At 60.8% G+C, this 21,272-nt stretch overlaps 1 protein-coding gene across 1 annotated transcript in view; it reads right to left on the bottom strand.

Annotated features, from left to right (window-relative positions):
• Positions 1-12,860, bottom strand: part of LOC147086620 (A-kinase anchor protein 13-like) — a 108,726-nt gene extending 95,866 nt beyond the window's left edge. The window contains exons 1-2 of the mRNA XM_085978285.1: positions 12,786-12,860; positions 5,265-5,304 (exon numbers count right to left, since the gene is read on the bottom strand). Of these exons, the coding sequence (XP_085834411.1) occupies positions 5,265-5,304; positions 12,786-12,822 (77 nt within the window). The 5' untranslated portion in view covers positions 12,823-12,860. The remainder of the gene's footprint in view (positions 1-5,264; positions 5,305-12,785) is intronic.
• Between the last annotated feature and the right edge of the window lie 8,412 nt (positions 12,861-21,272).

Raw genomic sequence — 21,272 nt, 5'->3', positions numbered from 1 at the left:
TCAGTCTGGATATCACCAGGCATGGAGACAGAGTCTGGGGTCAGCCTGGGTACCACCAGGAGTGGAGACAGAGTCTGGAGTCAGTCTGGGTATCACCAGGAGTGGAGACAGAGTCTGGAGTCAGTCTGGGTATCACCAGGAGTGGAGACAGAGTCTGGAGTCAGTCTGGGTATCACCAGGAGTGGAGACCGTGTCTGGAGTCAGTCTGGGTATCACCAGGAGTGGAGACAGAGTCTGCAGTCAGTCTGGGTATCACCAGGAGTGGAGACAGAGCCTGGAGTCAGTCTGGGTATCACCAGGAGTGGAGACAGAGTCTGGAGTCAGTCTGGGTATGACCAGGAGTGGAGACAGAGTCTGGAGTCAGTCTGGGTATCACCAGGAGTGGAGACAGAGTCTGGAGTCAGTCTGGTTATTACTAGGAGTGGAGACGGGGTCTGGAGTCAGTCTGGATATCACCAGGAGTGGAGACAGAGTCTGGAGTCAGTCTGGGTATCACCAGGAGTGGAGACAGAGTCTGGGGTCAGTCTGGTTATTACCAGGAGTGGAGACAGGGTCTGGAGTCAGTCTGGATATCACCAGGAGTGGAGACAGAGCCTGGAGTCAGTCTGGCAATCACCAGGAGTGGAGACAGGGTCTGGAGTCAGTCTGGGTATCACCAGGAGTGGAGTCAGAGTCTGGGGTCAGTCTGGTTATTACCAGGAGTGGAGACAGGGTCTGGAGTCAGTCTGGGTATCACCAGGAGTGGAGACAGAGTCTGGAGTCAGTCTGGGTATCACCAGGAGTGGAGAGAGAGTCTGGAATCAGTCTGGGAATCACCAGGAGTGGAGACAGTGTCTGGAGTCAGTCTGGGTATCACCAGGAGTGGAGACAGGGACTGGAATCAGTCTGGGTATCACCAGGAGTGGAGACAGAGTCTGGAATCAGTCTGGGTATCACCAGGAGTGGAGACAGAGTCTGGAGTCAGTCTGGGAATCACCAGGAGTGGAGACAGAGTCTGGAGTCAGTCTGGGTATCACCAGGAGTGGAGACAGTGTCTGGAGTCAGTCTGGGTATCACCAGGAGTGGAGACAGAGTCTGGAGTCAGCCTGGGTATCACCAGGAGTGGAGACAGAGTCTGGATTCAGTCTGGGAATCACCAGGAGTGGAGACAGAGTCTGGAGTCAGTCTGGATATCACCAGGAGTGGAGACAGAGTCTGGAGTCAGTCTGGGTATCACCAGGAGTGGAGACAGAGTCTGGAGTCAGTCTGTGTATCACCAGGCGTAGAGACAGAGTCGGGAGTCAGTCTGGGTATCACTAGGAGTGGAGACAGAGTCTGGAGTAAGTCTGGGTATCACCAGGAGTGGAGACCGTGTCTGGAGTCAGTCTGAGTATCACCAGGAGTGGAGACAGAGTCTGGGGTCAGTCTGGTTATTACCAGGAGTGGAGACAGAGTCTGGAGTCAGTCTGGGTATCACCAGGAGTGGAGACAGAGTCTGGGGTCAGTCTGGTTATTACCAGGAGTGGAGACAGAGTCTGGAGTAAGTCTGGCAATCACCAGGAGTGGAGGCAGGGTCTGGAGTCAGTCTGGGTATCACCAGGAGTGGAGACAGAGTCTGGGGTCAGTCTGGTTATTACCAGGAGTGGAGACAGAGTCTGGAGTCAGTCTGGGTATCACCAGGAGTGGAGACAGGGTCTGGAGTCAGTCTGGGTATCACCAGGAGTGGAGACAGAGTCTGGAGTCAGTCTGGGTATCACCAGGAGTGGAGACAGGTTCTGGAGTCAGTCTGTGTATCACCAGGAGCGGAGACAGAGTCTGGAGTCAGTCTGGGTATCACCAGGAGTGGAGACAGAGTCTGGGGTCAGTCTGGGTATCACCAGGAGTGGAGACAGAGTCTGGAGTCAGTCTGGCAATCACCAGGAGTGGAGACAGAGTCTGGAGTCAGTCTGGATATCACCAGGCGTGGAGACAGAGTCTGGGGTCAGCCTGGGTACCACCAGGAGTGGAGACAGAGTCTGGAGTCAGTCTGGGTATCACCAGGAGTGGAGACAGAGTCTGGAGTCAGTCTGGGTATCACCAGGAGTGGAGACAGAGTCTGGAGTCAGTCTGGGTATCACCAGGAGTGGAGACCATGTCTGGAGTCAGTCTGGGTATCACCAGGAGTGGAGACAGAGTCTGCAGTCAGTCTGGGTATCACCAGGAGTGGAGACAGAGCCTGGAGTCAGTCTGGGTATCACCAGGAGTGGAGACAGAGTCTGGAGTCAGTCTGGGTATGACCAGGAGTGGAGACAGAGTCTGGAGTCAGTCTGGGTATCACCAGGAGTGGAGACAGAGTCTGGAGTCAGTCTGGTTATTACTAGGAGTGGAGACGGGGTCTGGAGTCAGTCTGGATATCACCAGGAGTGGAGACAGAGTCTGGAGTCAGTCTGGGTATCACCAGGAGTGGAGACAGAGTCTGGGGTCAGTCTGGTTATTACCAGGAGTGGAGACAGGGTCTGGAGTCAGTCTGGATATCACCAGGAGTGGAGACAGAGCCTGGAGTCAGTCTGGATATCACCAGGAGTGGAGACAGAGTCTGGAGTCAGTCTGCGTGACACCAGGAGTGGAGACAGTGCCTGGAGTCAGTCTGGGTATCACCAGGACTGGAGACAGGGTCTGGAGTCAGTCTGGGTATCACCAGGAGTGGAGACAGATTCTGGAGTCAGTCTGCGTGTCACCAGGAGTGGAGACAGTGTCTGGAGTCAGTCTGGGTATCACCAGGAGTGGAGACAGGGTCTGGAGTCAGTCTGGGTATCACCAGGAGTGGAGACAGAGTCTGGAGTCAGTCTGCGTATCACCAGGAGTGGAGACAGAGTCTGGGGTCAGTCTGGTTATTACCAGGAGTGGAGACAGAGTCTGGAGTCAGTCTGGGAATCACCAGGAGTGGAGACAGAGTCTGGAGTCAGTCTGGGTATCACCAGGAGTGGAGACAGAGTCTGGAGTCAGTCTGGGTATCACCAGGAGTGGAGACAGAGTCTGGAGTCAGTCTGGATATCACCAGGCGTGGAGACAGAGTCTGGGGTCAGCCTGGGTATCAGCAGGAGTGGAGACAGAGTCTGGAGTCAGTCTGGGTATCACCAGGAGTGGAGACAGAGTCTGGAGTCAGTCTGGGTATGACCAGGAGTGGAGACAGAGTCTGGAGTCAGTCTGGGTATCACCAGGAGTGGAGACCGTATCTGGAGTCAGTCTGGATATCACCAGCAGTGGAGACAGAGTCTGTGGTCAGTCTGGTTATTATCAGGAGTGGAGACAGAGTCTGGAGTCAGTCTGGGTATCACCAGGAGTGGAGACAGAGTCTGGGGTCAGCCTGGGTATCACCAGGAGTGGAGACAGAGTCTGGAGTCAGTCTGGCAATCACCAGGAGTGGAGACAGAGTCTGGAGTCAGTCTGGGTATCACCAGGCGTGGAGACAGGGCTGGAGTCAGTCTGGATATCACCAGGAGTGGAGACAGAGTCTGGAGTCAGTCTGGGTATCACCAGGAGTGGAGACAGAGTCTGGAGTCAGTCTGGGTATCACCAGGAGTGGAGAGAGGGTCTGGAGTCAGTCTGAGTATCACCAGGAGTGGAGACAGTGTCTGGAATCAGTCTGGGTATCACCAGGAGTGGAGACAGAGTCTGGAGTCAGTCTGGGTATCACCAGGAGTGGAGACAGTGTCTGGAGTCAGTCTGGGGATCACCAGGAGTGGAGACAGAGTCTGGAGTCAGTCTGGGTATCACCAGGAGTGGAGACAGAGTCTGGAGTCAGTCTGGGTATCACCAGGAGTGGAGACAGGGTCTGGAGTCAGTCTGGGGATCACCAGGAGTGGAGACAGAGTCTGGAGTCAGTCTGGGTATCAGCAGGAGTGGAGAAAGTGTCTCGAGTCAGTCTGGGTATCACCAGGAGTGGAGACAGGGTCTGGAGTCAGTCTGGGTCTCACCAGGAGTGGAGACAGTGTCTGGAGTCAGTCTGGGGATCATCAAGAGTGGAGACAGGGTCTGGAGTCAGTCTGGGAATCACCAGGAGTGGAGACAGAGTCTGGAGTCAGTCTGGGAATCACCGGGAGTGGAGACAGAGTCTGGAGTCAGCCTGGGTATCACCAGGAGTGGAGACAGAGTCTGGAGTCAGTCTGGGTATCACCAGGAGTGGAGACAGAGTCTGGAGTCAGTCTGGGAATCACCAGGAGTGGAGACAGAGTCTGGAGTCAGTCTGAGTATCACGAGGAGTGGAGACAGGGTCTGGAGTCAGTCTGAGTATCACGAGGAGTGGAGACAGATTCTGGAGTCAGTCTGGGTATCACCAGGAGTGGAGACAGAGTCTGGAGTCAGTCTGGGAATCACCAGGAGTGGAGACAGATTCTGGAGTCAGTCTGGGAATCACCAGGAGTGGAGACAGTGTCTGGAGTCAGTCTGGGAATCACCAGGAGTGGAGACAGAGTCTGGAGTCAGTCTGGGAATCACCAGGAGTGGAGACAGGGTCTGGAGTCAGTCTGGGTATCACCAGGAGTGGAGACAGGTTCTGGAGTCAGTCTGGGTATCACCAGGAGTGGAGACAGTGTCTGGAGTCAGTCTGGGTATCACCAGGAGTGGAGACAGAGTCTGGAGTCAGTCTGGGTATCACCAGGATTGGAGCCAGAGTCTGGAGTCAGTCTGAGTGTCACCAGGAGTGGAGACAGAGTCTGGAGTCAGTCTGGGTATCACCAGGAGTGGAGACAGAGTCTGGAGTCAGTCTGGGTATCACCAGGAGTGGAGACAGGGTCTGGAGTCAGTCTGGGTATCACCAGCAGTGGAGACAGAGTCTGGAGTCAGTCTGGGTATCACCAGGAGTGGAGACAGGGTCTGGAGTCAGACTGGGTATCACCAGCAGTGGAGACAGAGTCTGGAGTCAGTCTGGGTATCACCAGGAGTGGAGACAGAGTCTGGAGTCAGTCTGGGTATCACCAGGAGTGGAGACAGGGTCTGGAGTCAGTCTGGGTATCACCAGGAGTGGAGACAGGGTCTGGAGTCAGTCTGGGAATCACCAGGATTGGAGACAGAGTCTGGAGTCAGTCTGGGTATCACCAGCAGTGGAGACAGGGTCTGGAGTCAGTCTGGGAATCACCAGGATTGGAGACAGAGTCTGGAGTCAGTCTGGGAATCACCAGGATCCAGGTATCTGAACGCCCAGGAGGACCGGTTTCCCTGTACCCATTTCCCATTAAATGCCCAGTCTGTGGGGGGGGGGCGGAGTTGTGGTCAGGGTGGGGGGACAGGCTGAAACAACCTCTTACCTGAGTGTTGCGTCCTCCTCCTCTACCCGCAGCCCACTGTCTGTAACAGAGAGGAGAAGAAAATGTTAGCGCGGGATGAAGGAGTGGCGGGGTGGTTGGGGGTGAGTGGAAACGGGAGGCCAGAGAGTGCGGGTGAGAAACCATGAATCACAGAGCAAGATGGGTCCAGTGACAGACAGGAACCATACTGGGCCCTGCCTCCAGGTTTCCCTCCTCTTCGGTTTAGCGAGACCCTGCTTCATCCCAACACCTCACTCACCTGTCCCCCCCTCAGCCTGCACTCCAGGCCCAGCCGTCGCCGATCAGCAAGGTCCTGAGCTGCCGAGGACCGTGTCGCAGTAACTCTCTCTGTTGCCGTTCTCAGAGAGCACAGGAAGCCGCTTCTGTGTGACATCAGCTGCTGTGGGTTCGCCACTTCCCAATGCGAGCGCTGCGCGGTTTCAACGCTGCGAGGCACGCAGGGTCAGGAGGAGGAGAGTGTGAGCGGGCCTGGTTCACACCAGCCCAGGACACCCCCTGGACGACTCAACCCTCGCCCTCTCCCACCCCACCCCCGGCCACCCCTCGATCCGAGCCAGGGGTCTAATTCCCTCTCCGCTCACCCTCCCGCTGATCCCGGTCGGAACGGAGCTCCCGAGACCAGGACTGACCAGGCCCCAACTCGCTCCCCGAGACCAGGACTGACCAGGCCCCAACCCGCTCCCTGAGACCAGGACTGACCGGGCCCCAACTCGCTCCCCGTGACCTGGACTGACCAGGCCCCAACTCGCTCCCCGAGACCTGGACTGACCAGGCCCCAAGTCGCTCCCCAAGGCCTTGACTGACCAGGCCCCAACTCGCTCCCCGAGACCTGGACTGACCGAGCCTCAACTCGCTCCCCGAGACCAGGGCTGACCTGGTCCCAACTTGCTCCCCAAGACCTTGAATGACCAGGCCCCAACCCGCTCCCCGAGACCAGGACTGACCAGGCCCCAACCCACTCCCCGAGACCAGGACTGACCGGGCCCCAACTCGCTCCCCAAGACCAGGACTGACCAGGCCCCAACCCGCTCCCGAGACCAGGACTGACCAGGCCCCAACTCTCTCCCCAAGACCAGGGCTGACCAGGCCCCAACCCGCTCCCCGAGACCAGGACTGACCAGGCCCCACCCCGCTCCCTGAGACCAGGACTGACCAGGCCCCAACCCGCTCCCCAAGACCAGGACTGACCAGGCCCCAACCCGCTCCCCGAGACCAGGACTGACCAGGCCCCAACACCCTCCCCGAGACCAGGACTGACCAGGCCCCAACTCGCTCCCCGTGACCTGGACTGACCAGGCCCCAACTCGCTCCCCGAGACCTGGACTGACCAGGCCCCAAGTTGCTCCCCGAGACCAGGGCTGACCTGGTCCCAACTTGCTCCCCGAGACCTTGAATGACCAGGCACCAACCCGCTCCCCGAGACCAGGACTGACCAGGCCCCAACCCACTCCCCGAGACCAGGACTGACCGGGCCCCAACTCGCTCCCCAAGACCAGGACTGACCAGGCCCCAACCCGCTCCCGAGACCAGGACTGACCAGGCCCCAACTCTCTCCCCAAGACCAGGGCTGACCAGGCCCCAACCCGCTCCCCGAGACCAGGACTGACCAGGCCCCACCCCGCTCCCTGAGACCAGGACTGACCAGGCCCCAACCCGCTCCCCAAGACCAGGACTGACCAGGCCCCAACTCGCTCCCCGAGACCAGGACTGACCAGGCCCCAACTCACTCCCCGAGACCAGGACTGACCAGGCCCCAACTCGCTCCCCGAGACCAGGACTGACCAGGCCCCAACTCGCTCCCCGAGACCAGGACTGACCAGGCCCCAACTCGCTCCCCGAGACCAGGACTGACCAGGCCCCAACTCGCTCCCCGAGACCAGGACTGACAAGGCCCCAACTCGCTCCCCGAGACCAGGACTGACAAGGCCCCAACTCGCTGCCCGAGACCAGGACTGACCAGGCCCCAACCCGCTCCCCGAGACCAGGACTGACCAGGCCCCAACCCACTCCCCGAGGCCAGGACTGACCAGGCCCCAACCCGCTCCCCGAGACCAGGACTGACCAGGCCCCAACCCGCTCCCCGAGACCAGGACTGACCAGGCCCCAACCCAGTCCCCGAGACCAGGACTGACCAGGCCCCAACTCGCTCCCCGAGACCAGGACTGACCAGGACCCAACTCGCTACCCGAGACCAGGACTGACCAGGACTTAACCCACTCCCCGAAACCAAGACTGACCAGGCCCCAACCCGCTCCCCGAGACCAGGACTGACCAGGCCCCAACCCGCTCCCCGAGACCAGGACTGAACAGGCCCCAACTCGCTCCCCGAGACCAGGACTGACCAGGACTTAACCCACTCCCCGAAACCAAGACTGACCAGGCCCCAACCCGCTCCCCGAGACCAGGACTGAACAGGCCCCAACTCGCTCCCCGAGACCAGGACTGACCAGGACTTAACCCACTCCCCGAAACCAAGACTGACCAGGCCCCAACCCGCTCCCCGAGACCAGGACTGACCAGGCCCCAACTCGCTCCCCGAGACCAGGACTGACCAGGCCCCAACCTGCTCCCCGAGACCAGGACTGACCAGGCCCCAACTTGCTCCCCGAGACCAGGACTGACCAGGCCCCAACTCGCTCCCCGAGACCAGGACTGACCAGGCCCCAACCCGCTCCCCGAGACCAGGACTGACCAGGCCCCAACCCGCTCCCCGAGACCAGGACTGACCAGGCCCCAACCTGCTCCCCGAGACCAGGACTGACCAGGCCCCAACCCTCTCCCCGAGACCAGGACTGACCAGGCCCCAACTCGCTCCCCGAGACCAGGACTGACCAGGCCCCAACTCGCTCCCCGAGACCAGGACTGACCAGGCCTTAACCCACTCCCCGAGACCAAGACTGACCAGGCCCTAACCCGCTCCCCGAGACCAGGACTGACCAGGCCACAACTCGCTCCCCGAGACCAGGACTGACCGGGCCCCAACCCACTCCCCGAGACCAGGACTGACCAGGCCTTAACCCACTCCCCGGGACCAGGACTGGCCAGGCCCCAACCCACTCCCCGAGACCAGGACTGACCACGCCCCAACTCGCTCCCCGAGACCAGGACTGACTAGGCCCCAACTCGCTCCCCGAGACCAGGACTGACCAGGCCTTAACCCACTCCCCGAGACTAAGACTGACCAGGCCCCAACTCGCTCCCCGAGACCAGGACTGACCGAGCCCCAACCCATTCCCCGAGACCAGGACTGACCAGGCCCCAACCCGCTCCCCGAGACCAGGACTGACTAGGCCCCAACTCGCTCCCCGAGACCAGGACTGACCAGGCCCCAACTCGCTCCCCGAGACCAGGACTGACCAGGCCCCAACCTGCTCCCCAAGACCAGGACTGACCAGGCCCCAACCCGCTTCCCGAGACCAGGACTGACCACGCCCCAACCCGTTCCACAAGACCAGGCCCCAACTCGCTCCCCAAGACCAGGACTGACCAGGCCTCAACCAGCCCCCGAGACCAGGACTGACGAGGCCCCAACTCGCTCCCCGAGACCAGGACTGACCAGGCCCCACCCCGCTCCCTGAGACCAGGACTGACCAGGCCCCAACCCGCTCCCCAAGACCAGGACTGACCAGGCCCCAACCCGCTCCCCGAGACCAGGACTGACCAGGCCCCAACACCCTCCCCGAGACCAGGACTGACCAGGCCCCAACTCGCTCCCCGTGACCTGGACTGACCAGGCCCCAACTCGCTCCCCGAGACCTGGACTGACCAGGCCCCAAGTCGCTCCCCAAGGCCTTGACTGACCAGGCCCCAACTCGCTCCCCGAGACCTGGACTGACCGAGCCTCAACTCGCTCCCCGAGACCAGGGCTGACCTGGTCCCAACTTGCTCCCCGAGACCTTGAATGACCAGGCCCCAACCCGCTCCCCGAGACCAGGACTGACCAGGCCCCAACCCACTCCCCGAGACCAGGACTGACCGGGCCCCAACTCGCTCCCCAAGACCAGGACTGACCAGGCCCCAACCCGCTCCCGAGACCAGGACTGACCAGGCCCCAACTCTCTCCCCAAGACCAGGGCTGACCAGGCCCCAACCCGCTCCCCGAGACCAGGACTGACCAGGCCCCACCCCGCTCCCTGAGACCAGGACTGACCAGGCCCCAACCCGCTCCCCAAGACCAGGACTGACCAGGCCCCAACTCGCTCCCCGAGACCAGGACTGACCAGGCCCCAACTCACTCCCCGAGACCAGGACTGACCAGACCCAACTCGCTCCCCGAGACCAGGACTGACCAGGCCCCAACTCGCTCCCCGAGACCAGGACTGACCAGGCCCCAACTCGCTCCCTGAGACCAGGACTGACCAGGCCCCAACTCGCTCCCCGAGACCAGGACTGACAAGGCCCCAACTCGCTCCCTGAGACCAGGACTGACAAGGTCCCAACTCGCTGCCCGAGACCAGGACTGACCAGGCCCCAACCCGCTCCCCGAGACCAGGACTGACCAGGCCCCAACCCACTCCCCGAGGCCAGGACTGACCAGGCCCCAACCCGCTCCCCGAGACCAGGACTGACCAGGCCCCAACCCGCTCCCCGAGACCAGGACTGACCAGGCCCCAACCCAGTCCCCGAGACCAGGACTGACCAGGCCCCAACTCGCTCCCCGAGACCAGGACTGACCAGGTCCCAACTCGCTACCCGAGACCAGGACTGACCAGGACTTAACCCACTCCCCGAAACCAAGACTGACCAGGCCCCAACCCGCTCCCCGAGACCAGGACTGACCAGGCCCCAACCCGCTCCCCGAGACCAGGACTGAACAGGCCCCAACTCGCTCCCCGAGACCAGGACTGACCAGGACTTAACCCACTCCCCGAAACCAAGACTGACCAGGCCCCAACCCGCTCCCCGAGACCAGGACTGAACAGGCCCCAACTCGCTCCCCGAGACCAGGACTGACCAGGACTTAACCCACTCCCCGAAACCAAGACTGACCAGGCCCCAACCCGCTCCCCGAGACCAGGACTGACCAGGCCCCAACTCGCTCCCCGAGACCAGGACTGACCAGGCCCCAACCTGCTCCCCGAGACCAGGACTGACCAGGCCCCAACTTGCTCCCCGAGACCAGGACTGACCAGGCCCCAACTCGCTCCCCGAGACCAGGACTGACCAGGCCCCAACCCGCTCCCCAAGACCAGGACTGACCAGGCCCCAACCCGCTCCCCGAGACCAGGACTGACCAGGCCCCAACCTGCTCCCCGAGACCAGGACTGACCAGGCCCCAACCCGCTCCCCGAGACCAGGACTGACCAGGCCCCAACTCGCTCCCCGAGACCAGGACTGACCAGGCCCCAACTCGCTCCCCGAGACCAGGACTGACCAGGCCTTAACCCACTCCCTGAGACCAAGACTGACCAGGCCCTAACCCGCTCCCCGAGACCAGGACTGACCAGGCCACAACTCGCTCCCCGAGACCAGGACTGACCGGGCCCCAACCCACTCCCCGAGACCAGGACTGACCAGGCCTTAACCCACTCCCCGAGGCCAGGACTGACTAGGCCCCAACCCGCTCCCCGAGACCAGGACTGGCCAGGCCCCAACCCACTCCCCGAGACCAGGACTGACCACGCCCCAACTCGCTCCCCGAGACCAGGACTGACTAGGCCCCAACTCGCTCCCCGAGACCAGGACTGACCGAGCCCCAACCCACTCCCCGAGACCAGGACTGACCAGGCCCCAACCCGCTCCCCGAGACCAGGACTGACTAGGCCCCAACTCGCTCCCCGAGACCAGGACTGACCAGGCCCCAACTCGCTCCCCGAGACCAGGACTGACCAGGCCCCAACCTGCTCCCCAAGACCAGGACTGACCAGGCCCCAACCCGCTTCCCGAGACCAGGACTGACCACGCCCCAACCCGTTCCCCAAGACCAGGCCCCAACTCGCTCCCCAAGACCAGGACTGACCAGGCCTCAACCAGCCCCCGAGACCAGGACTGACGAGGCCCCAACTCGCTCCCCGAGACCAGGACTGACCGAGCCCCAACTCGCTCCCAGAGACCAGGACTGACCAGGCCCCAACTCGCTCCCCGAGACCAGGACTGACCAGGCCTCAACCAGCCCCCGAGACCAGGACTGACCAGGCCCCAACTCGCTCCCCGAGACCAGGACTGACCAGGCCCCAACTCGCTCCCCGAGACCAGGACTGACCAGGCCCCAACTCGCTCCCCGAGACCAGGACTGACCAGGCCCCAACCCGCTCCCCGAGACCAGGACTGATCAGGACCCAACCCGCTCCCCGAGACCAGGACTGACCAGGCCCCAACCCGCTCCCCGAGGCCAGGACTGACCAGGCCCCAACTCGCTCCCCGAGACCAGGACTGACCAGGCCCCAACTCGCTGCCCGAGACCAGGACTGACCAGGCCCCAACCCGCTCCCCAAGACCAGGACTGACCAGGCCCCAACTCGCTCCCCGAGACCAGGACTGACCAGGCCCCAACCCGCACCGAGACCAGGACTGACCAGGCCCCAAACCATTCCCCGAGACCAGGACTGACCAGGCCCCAACTCGCTCCCGAGACCAGGACTGACCAGGCCCCAACCCGCTCCCCAAGACCAGCACTGACCAGGCCCCAACTCGCTCCCCGAGACCAGGACTGACCAGGCCCCAACCTGCTCCCCGAGACCAGGACTGACCGAGCCCCAACCCACTCCTCGAGACCACGACTGACCAGGCCCCAACCCGCTCCCCGAGACCAGGACTGACCAGGCCCCAACCCGTTCCCTGAGACCAGGACTGACCAATACTGACCAGGCCCCACCCCCTATATCAGGGCTAATTTCAGGACCATCTGAGCCAGGCCTCCACGACTACTGAGCCCCCAGACCCTGAACCCCCAGAGCCTTAACCCCCTGGGTCCACCAAACTCTGAACACCTCCCTGGGTTCCCCACCCTCAAGGGGAGATTGTAACTTGGTTTGAATCGGGTGGCTGGTTTATTGTCTGTGTCGTGACGATGTTGAACTAGTGAAGCCACGACCTCGTGAACCCGCGACCTGGGGAGGGAGGCAATAATCAGCCAGGGGCTCCCACTGGCAATCGCTCTCCAGCGTCCCCTGCTGGGCACCGGACGAGATGCCTGCTGACACATCACACCCCAAGAATGGGCTCTTGGCTGGGCCAGCGGGAGGGTGATCTGTACGCTTGTGGAACCCGTACCCCAGCAAGGAGGGGAGGGAAGGGGTTGGAGGGGGCGGAGAGCGAGTTCACAGCGTGCAGTCCACACTCGATTTGCGGGAGGTCATCTGGTCACTGCGGACACGATGTGTGAGGTGAGCGCATGGCGGGGGGCGGAGAGCCGCAAAGATGGTTGGTGGGGGAGTGATAGCGAAAGGGTTGATCGCGGTTCGATGGCATCTAGTGGCGAAACGGGGTGAATTGAGCCGTGCGGGAGCGACACGGCGGGTTTGGGGTGGGGGGCTCGGGTTGTGTTCCCTCGCGACTTACAAGCTCCCTCGTCCAACGTCTCGTCGATCCTGGACATGGAGCCCGCTTTGATCCGACTCACTCCGGCCCCGAGCAGTTCCTGCGGAGACACCGAGACAGCCAGGTTAGTGCCACGACCCCTGAACTCTCACCCCTCCCTCGGGGCCAACCAGGTCAGGGCTGAGCCGCGCCCTCTCCAGTAGGGGCCGCTGGGCAGAAGCGGGAATTTGGCCCATTCTCCCCGGGGGGTGCGGTTACTCAGCACAATTAACGCTCCTACTGCCAGGGTTAGTGAGGGGACAGCGGGGTCTGATATGGGGAGACTTCCCGCTTTGGGCGGCTCTGTACGACAGCGGGTGATGGGTTTACCAGCTAAGGAGGGCAGGCGGATTATCCTGTTCCTGATCCCATTCTCCTCGTCTTAGGATCCGGGTTCATCACAAACAACAGTCGTACCTCACAACAGAGGGGGTTCTTCACCCCTCCGGCCCCGCTAGACCTGACCCAACTGTGCGCCAAGCTCCCATTGAAGGAGCCCCCTTCTCATTCACGCCCAATGCGTCAGCCGTGGATCGGTGGCCGGCACTCTGACCTCTGGGTCAGAAGGTCATGGGTTCGAGTCCCACTCCAGAGACTTGAGTCCATAATCCAGGCCGACACTCCCAGTGCCAGTTGGAGGGGCAGTACTGAGGGAGCGCCGCACTGTCGGAGGGGCGGTACTGAGGGAGCGCCGCACTGTCGGAGGGGCGGTACTGAGGGAGTGCTGCACTGTCGGAGGGGCAGTGCTGAGGGAGCGCCGCACTGTCGGAGGGGCGGTACTGAGGGAGTGCCGTACTGTCGGAGGGGCGGTACTGAGGGGGCGCCGCACTGTCGGAGGGGCGGTACTGAGGGAGTGCCGCACTGTCGGAGGGGCAGTGCTGAGGGAGCGCCGCACTGTCGGAGGGGCGGTACTGAGGGAGTGCCGCACTGTCGGAGGGGCAGTACTGAGGGAGTGCCGCACTGTTGGAGGGGCAGTACTGAGGGAGCGCCGCACTGTCGGAGGGGCAGTACTGAGGGAGCGCTGCACTGTCGGAGGGGCGGTACTGAGGGAGCGCCGCACTGTCGGAGGGGCAGTACTGAGGGAGCGCCGCACTGTCGGAGGGGCAGTACTGAGGGAGCGCCGCACTGTCGGAGGGGCAGTACTGAGGGAGCACCGCACCGTCGGAGGTGCCGTCTTTCGGATGAGACGTTAAACCGAGACCCCGTCTGCCCTCTCAGGTGGATGTAAAAGATCCCACGGCCACTATTGGAAGAAGAGCAGGGGGAGTTCTCCCCGGTGTCCTGGGGCCAATATTTATCTCAACCAACATCACTAAAAACAGATGATCTGGTCATTATCACATTGCTGTTTGTGGGAGCTTGCTGTGCGCAAATTGGCTGCCGCGTTTCCCACATTACAACAGTGACCACACTTCAAAAAAAGTCCTTCATTGGCTGTGAAGCGCTTTGGGACATCCTGAGGTCAGGAAAGGCGCTATAGAAATGTAAATTCGTTCTTTCTTCTCCCAATGGACCAAACCCTTTCCCATTCACCCCAGCCTGGTGAATCGTTAATCGGTCCAGTTCTGCCGTGTCTCGGTGTATCAGTCCTGCCAGTGTGACAAGAGGCTACAGGGTGCTGCGTAAAGGGAGGGTCAGACAGGGTCCCTCTCCTGCCCAGTGACTCCTGGATAATGGAGGGTCAAACAGAGTCCCTCTCCTGCCCAGTGACCCCTGGGTATCAGAGGGTCAGGCAGGGTCCCTCTCCTGCCCAGTGACCCCTGGGTAATGGAGGGTCAGGCAGGGTCCCTCTCCTGCCCAGTGACCCCTGGATAATGGAGGGTCAAACAGAGTCCCTCTCCTGCCCAGTGACCCCTGGGTAATGGAGGGTCAGGCAGGGTCCCTCTCCTGCCCAGTGACTCCTGGATAATGGAGGGTCAGGCAGGGTCCCTCTCCTGCCCAGTGACCCCTGGGTAATGGAGGGTCAGACAGGGTCCCTCTCCTGCCCAGTGACCCCTGGGTAATGGAGGGTCAGACAGGGTCCCTCTCCTGCCCAGTGACTCCTGGATAATGGAGGGTCAAACAGAGTCCCTCTCCTGCCCAGTGACCCCTGGGTAATGGAGGGTCAGACAGGGTCCCTCTCCTGCCCAGTGACCCCTGGGTAATGGAGGGTCAGACAGGGTCCCTCTCCTGCCCAGTGACCCCTGGGTAATGGAGGGTCAAACAGAGTCCCTCTCCTGCCCAGTGACTCCTGGGTAATGGAGGGTCAAACAGAGTCCCTCTCCTGCCCAGTGACCCCTGGGTAATGGAGGGTCAGACAGGGTCCCTCTCCTGCCCAGTGACTCCTGGATAATGGAGGGTCAAACAGAGTCCCTCTCCTGCCCAGTGACCCCTGGATAATGGAGGGTCAGACAGGGTCCCTCTCCTGCCCAGTGACCCCTGGGTAATGGAGGGTCAAACAGAGTCCCTCTCCTGCCCAGTGACCCCTGGGTAATGGAGGGTCAGGCAGGGTCCCTCTCCTGCCCAGTGACCCCTGGGTAATGGAGGGTCAGACAGGGTCCCTCTCCTGCCCAGTGACCCCTGGGTAATGGAGGGTCAGACAGGGTCCCTCTCCTGCCCAGTGACCCCTGGGTAATGGAGGGTCAAACAGGGTCCCTCTCCTGCCCAGTGACCCCTGGGTATCAGAGGGTCAGACAGGGTCCCTCTCCTGCCCAGTGACCCCTGGGTATCAGAGGGTCAGACAGGGTCCCTCTCCTGCCCAGTGACTCCTGGATAATGGAGGGTCAAACAGAGTCCCTCTCCTGCCCAGTGACCCCTGGGTAATGGAGGGTCAGGCAGGGTCCCTCTCCTGCCCAGTGACCCCTGGGTATCAGAGGGTCAGACAGGGTCCCTCTCCTGCCCAGTGACCCCTGGGTATCAGAGGGTCAGACAGGGTCCCTCTCCTGCCCAGTGACCCCTGGGTATCAGAGGGTCAGGCAGGGTCTCTCTCCTGCCCAGTGACCCCTGGGTATCAGAGGGTCAGACAGGGTCCCTCTCCTGCCCAGTGACCTCTGGGTATCAGAGGGTCAGGCAGGGTCCCTCTCCTGCCCAGTGACCTCTGGGTATCAGAGGGTCAGACAGGGTCCCTCTCCTGCCCAGTGACCTCTGGGTATCAGAGGGTCAGGCAGGGTCCCTCTCCTGCCCAGTGACCCCTGGGTATCAGAGGGTCAGACAGGGTCCCTCTCCTGCCCAGTGACCTCTGGGTATCAGAGGGTCAGACAGGGTCCCTCTCCTGCCCAGTGACCCCTGGGTATCAGAGGGTCAGACAGGGTCCCTCTCCTGCCCAGTGACCCCTGGGTATCAGAGGGTCAGACAGGGTCCCTCTCCTGCCCAGTGACCCCTGGGTATCAGAGGGTCAGACAGGGTCTCTCTCCTGCCCAGTGACCTCTGGGTATCAGAGGGTCAGACAGGGTCCCTCTCCTGCCCAGTGACCCCTGGGTATCAGAGGGTCAGACAGGGTCCCTCTCCTGCCCAGTGACCCCTGGGTATCAGAGGGTCAGACAGGGACCCTCTCCTGCCCAGTGACCCCTGGGTATCAGAGGGTCAGACAGGGTCCCTCTCCTGCCCAGTGACCCCTGGGTATCAGAGGGTCAGACAGGGTCCCTCTCCTGCCCAGTGACCCCTGGGTATCAGAGGGTCAGACAGGGTCCCTCTCCTGCCCAGTGACCCCTGGGTATCAGAGGGTCAGACAGAGTCCCTCTCCTGCCCAGTGACCCCTGGGTATCAGAGGGTCAGACCGGGTCCCTCTCCTGCCCAGTGACCCCTGGGTATCAGAGGGTCAGACAGGGACCTCTCCTGCCCAGTGACCCCTGGTGTGACCCCGCTAGAGAGGAGAGGGAGAGTAACAGCCGGAGTTCCTGCTCCCGATCGCTGCTGAGTGACGCCTGCTGGAAACTGCCCGTGTGTGTGGGCACAGTTCACACGCATGTAGTGACTGGCTATCACACTGCTGACATGCATGTATGTATGTATGTATGGTGGCAGCGGAGACACTCGATGTTTGCAAGGGGAGACTGGATAGGCACTTGAGGGAAATAAACTTGCAGGGCTACGGGGGTAGAGCGGGGGGACGGGACTGACTGGATTGCTCTACAGAGAGCCGGCACGGATTCGAGGGTCCGAATGGCCTCCTTCTGTGCCGTTATGGCTCTGTGGGGGAACAATCTGGTTGGTTAGCGCCCGGGCGCGGCGATTTTTAGCGCCGCTCGTGAAATTAACCAGTCGTTTTGCAGTGGCGCTAAACACTACCGCCGCGCTCTCCCGCGCCCGCAGATCGTGACGTCAGTCGAGCGTGCAACGCCCTGGACCGGATATTGAGTCGCGCCCCCTGTCCTCAGCGCCCGCCGCTAGCAACGACAGGGAGAGGGGGAATGTTTTCAGGTCGGGAAGGGGCTGGGGGAGCGCTATTTAAAGGCGGCCGCTTCCTGCCTTTTCTTGTCGGAGAAATTTTTTAGATCACGCAGGGTGAGAGGGAGAGAGACGTCTGGAGAGGTTCAACGCTGTCCTGAGGGGTTTTGGCCCTCGGCACCACTTTTGAGGTTCCTAAGGGCCGAGCTCTTTCCCTGGGCCGATCCATTAGTGCTTCCAACACAATCGCTTTCGAGGTTCTCTCCAGGCCAAGATTCGAGGCTGTGACGAGCAGGGTGTGGCTGGCCAGCAAGACGGACCCCTCCCCTTTAAGAACTGGACAGCGCCAGTCCGTCTGGCTTCCATGGTAACGGGCATCGCCTGACCTTCGCCCGCGCTCTGAAGTAGCGTCGCGCTCCCTGACGTTAGCGCCTTAAGAGAGGTGTGTGGCGCCTGATTTATCGCTCAAATCACCTCCAGGGGGCGATTGAGGCGAATTTTGCAGTTGGAGGCGATAATTAGCACCGAGCGTAAACTTTGCGCCCGGCCGATATTACCCCCCCCCCCCCAAAATGGGCACGACCCAATTTTACCCCCCATGACTCTATTACTGTATATAAAGAAGTTGCATTTCTCCAGCGCCTTTCCCCAACTCAGGACGTCCCAAAGCGCTTCACAGCCAATGAAGTACTTTTTGAAGTGTGGTCACTGTTGTAATGTGGGAAACGCGGCAGTCAATTTGTGCACAGCAAGCTCCCACAAACAGCAATGTGATAATGACCGGATCATCTGTTTTTAGTGATGTTGATTGAGGGATAAATATTGGCCCCAGGACACCGGGGAGAACTCCCCCCTGCTCTTCTTCCAATAATGGCCGTGGGATCATCAAGGGCCTCGGTTTAACGTCTCATCCGAAAGACGGCACCTCCGATAGTGCGGCGCTCCCTCAGCACTGCCCCTCCGACAGTGCGGCGCTCCCTCAGTATTGCCCCTCCGACAGTGCGGCGCTCCCTCAGTACTGCCCCTCCGACAGTGCGGCGCTCCCTCAGTACTGCCCCTCCGACAGTGCGGCGCTCCCTCAGCACTGCCCCTCCGACGGTGCGGTGCTCCCTCAGTATCGCCCCTCCGACAGTGCGGTGCTCCCTCGGTACCGCCCCCTCCGACAGTGCGGCACTCCCTCAGTACTGCCCCTCCGACAGTGCGGCGCTCCCTCAGCACTGCCCCTCCGACAGTGCGGCGCTCCCTCAGTACTGCCCCTCCGACAGTGCGGCGCTCCCTCAGTACTGCCCCTCCGACAGTGCGGCGCTCCCTCAGTACTGCCCCTCCGACAGTGCGGCGCTCCCTCAGTACCGCCCCTCCGACAGTGCGGCGCTCCCTCAGTACCGCCCCCCGACAGTGCGGCGCTCCCTCAGTAGTGCCCCTCCCACAGTGCGGCGCTCCCTCAGTGCTGCCCCTCCGACGGTGCGGTGCTCCCTCAGTATCGCCCCTCCGACAGTGCGGCGCTCCCTCAGTACTGCCCCTCCGACAGTGCGGCGCTCCCTCAGTACTGCCCCTCCGACGGTGCGGTGCTCCCTCAGTACTGCCCCTCCGACAGTGCGGCGCTCCCTCAGTACCGCCCCTCCGACAGTGCGGCGCTTCCTCAGTACCGCCCCTCCGACAGTGCGGCGCTCCCTCAGTACTGCCCCTCCGACGGTGCGGTGCTCCCTCAGTACCGCCCCTCCAACAGTGCGGCGCTCCCTCAGTACCGCCCCTCCGACAGTGCGGCGCTCCCTCAGTACTGCCCCTCCGACAGTGCGGCGCTCCCTCAGTACTGCCCCTCCGACAGTGCGGCGCTCCCTCAGTACTGGCACTGGGAGTGTCGGCCTGGATTTTTGTGCTCGAGTCTCTGGAGTGGGGTTCAAACCCATGATCTCCTGACTCAGAGACGAGAGAGAGAGAGAGTGCTACCCACTGTTACTCTGTACCCCATTACAGTACACACCCCTATAACTGCGCTCTGTCCCTCATTACTGGAACCCCCATTCCCTGTGATATTCGGGGTTGGATGTGTTTAATCTGCACTTTGATGGAGGCACTGGCCTGTGTTTTTGCGATGATACAGTTGTGGTGGAAAGCTTGCTCAGACTGATGCTGACAGAGGGCTGAGGGCGGAGGAGGGATGTGGTTTGATGGCCTTTGTCCCGTGTTCGCTGGTTACCATGGCGCCTGAGGTAAAGGAGCAATTCTTTTGTTCCGTTTAGAAGCCAATGGTGTAATTTATAGCACTGAAACCATGGGGTGACATCCTGCAGATACAGAGTGAGCCCGGACAGGCAACGTCAGACTATTCCACTGTGGAAGGCAGCACCCGATATCCACACACACTCACACACACTCTCTCTCACACACTCACACTCACACACTCTCTCTCTCCTGCAGATACTGCATCCTGCAGATACAGAGTAAGCCCAGACAGGTAACGTCAGACTATTCCACTGTGGAAGGCAGCACCCGATAGCCACACACACTCACACACACTCTCTCTCTCGCACTCACACTCTCTCTCTCACACTCTCTCTCTCCTGCAGATACTGTATCCTGCAGATACAGAGTGAGCCTGGACAGGCAACGTCAGACTATTCCACTGTGGAAGGCAGCACCCGATAGCCACACACACTCACACACACTCTCTCTCACACACTCACACTCACACACACTCTCTCTCCTGCAGATACTGCATCCTGCAGATACAGAGTGAGCCCGGACAGGCAACGTCAGACTATTCCACTGTGGAAGGCAGCACCCGATAGCCACACACACTCACACACACTCTCTCTCACACACTCACACTCACACACACTCTCTCTCTCACACACTCACACTCACACACTACCCCTCACACACTCCCCCTCACACACTCCCACACTTTCTCACACACACTCTCTCTCACACACTCTCTCACACACTCTCTCTCTCCCACACTCTCTCTCACACACTCTCTCACACTCAGACACTCACGCACTTTCTCACATACACTCTCACACTCTCTCACACTCTCTCACACTCAGACACTCACGCACACCCTCTCTCACACTCTCTCTGACACTCACACACACTCTCACACTCTCTCGCACACTCAGACACTCACGCACACCCTCTCTCACACCCTCTCACACTCTCTCACACTCACACACACTCTCTCTCGCACTCTCACACTCTCTCGCACACTCAGACACTCACGCACACCCTCTCTCACACCCTCTCTCACACTCTCTCACACTCTCTCACACTCACACACACTCTCTCTCGCACTCTCACACTCTCCCTCACACTCAGACACTCACGCACACCCTCTCTCACACTCTCACACTCTCTCACACTCACACACACCCTCTCTCACACTCTCACACTCTCTCACACTCACACACACTCTCTCTCGCACTCTCACACTCTCCCTCACACTCAGACACTCACGCACACCCTCTCTCACATCCTCTCTCACACTCTGTCACACTCTCTCACACTCACACACAATCTCTCTCGCACTCTCACACTCTCTCTCACACTCAGACATTCACGCACACACTCTCACACACACTCTCTCACACTCAGACACTCTCACTCACACTCTCTCTCTCACACTCTCTCACACACTCTCACACACACTCTCTCTCACTCTCTCACACTCTCTCACACACTCAGACACTCTCACACTCTCTCACACTCTCTCTCACACTCAGACACTCTCACTCACACTCTCTCTCTCACACTCTCTCACACACTCTCACACACACTCTCTCTCACACTCTCTCACACTCTCTCACACACTCAGACACTCTCACACTCTCTCACACTCTCTCACACACTCAGACACTCTCACACTCTCTCACACTCTCTCTCACACTCAGACACTCTCACTCACACTCTCTCTCTCACACTCTCTCACACACTCTCACACACACTCTCTCTCACACTCTCTCACACACTCTCACACACACTCTCTCTCACACTCTCTCACACTCTCTCACACACTCAGACACTCTCACACTCTCTCACACTCTCTCACACACTCAGACACTCTCACACTCTCTCACACTCTCTCTCACACTCAGACACTCTCACTCA

Source organism: Somniosus microcephalus, unplaced genomic scaffold (assembly GCF_052327205.1).
Source record: "Somniosus microcephalus isolate GS21.2 unplaced genomic scaffold, FLI_Smic_1.0 unresolved_chr7, whole genome shotgun sequence".
In the NCBI taxonomy this organism is placed as follows: Eukaryota; Metazoa; Chordata; class Chondrichthyes; order Squaliformes; family Somniosidae; genus Somniosus; species Somniosus microcephalus.
Note: the sequence above shows the minus strand (reverse complement) of the source record. Positions and strands in the feature narration are given on the sequence as shown.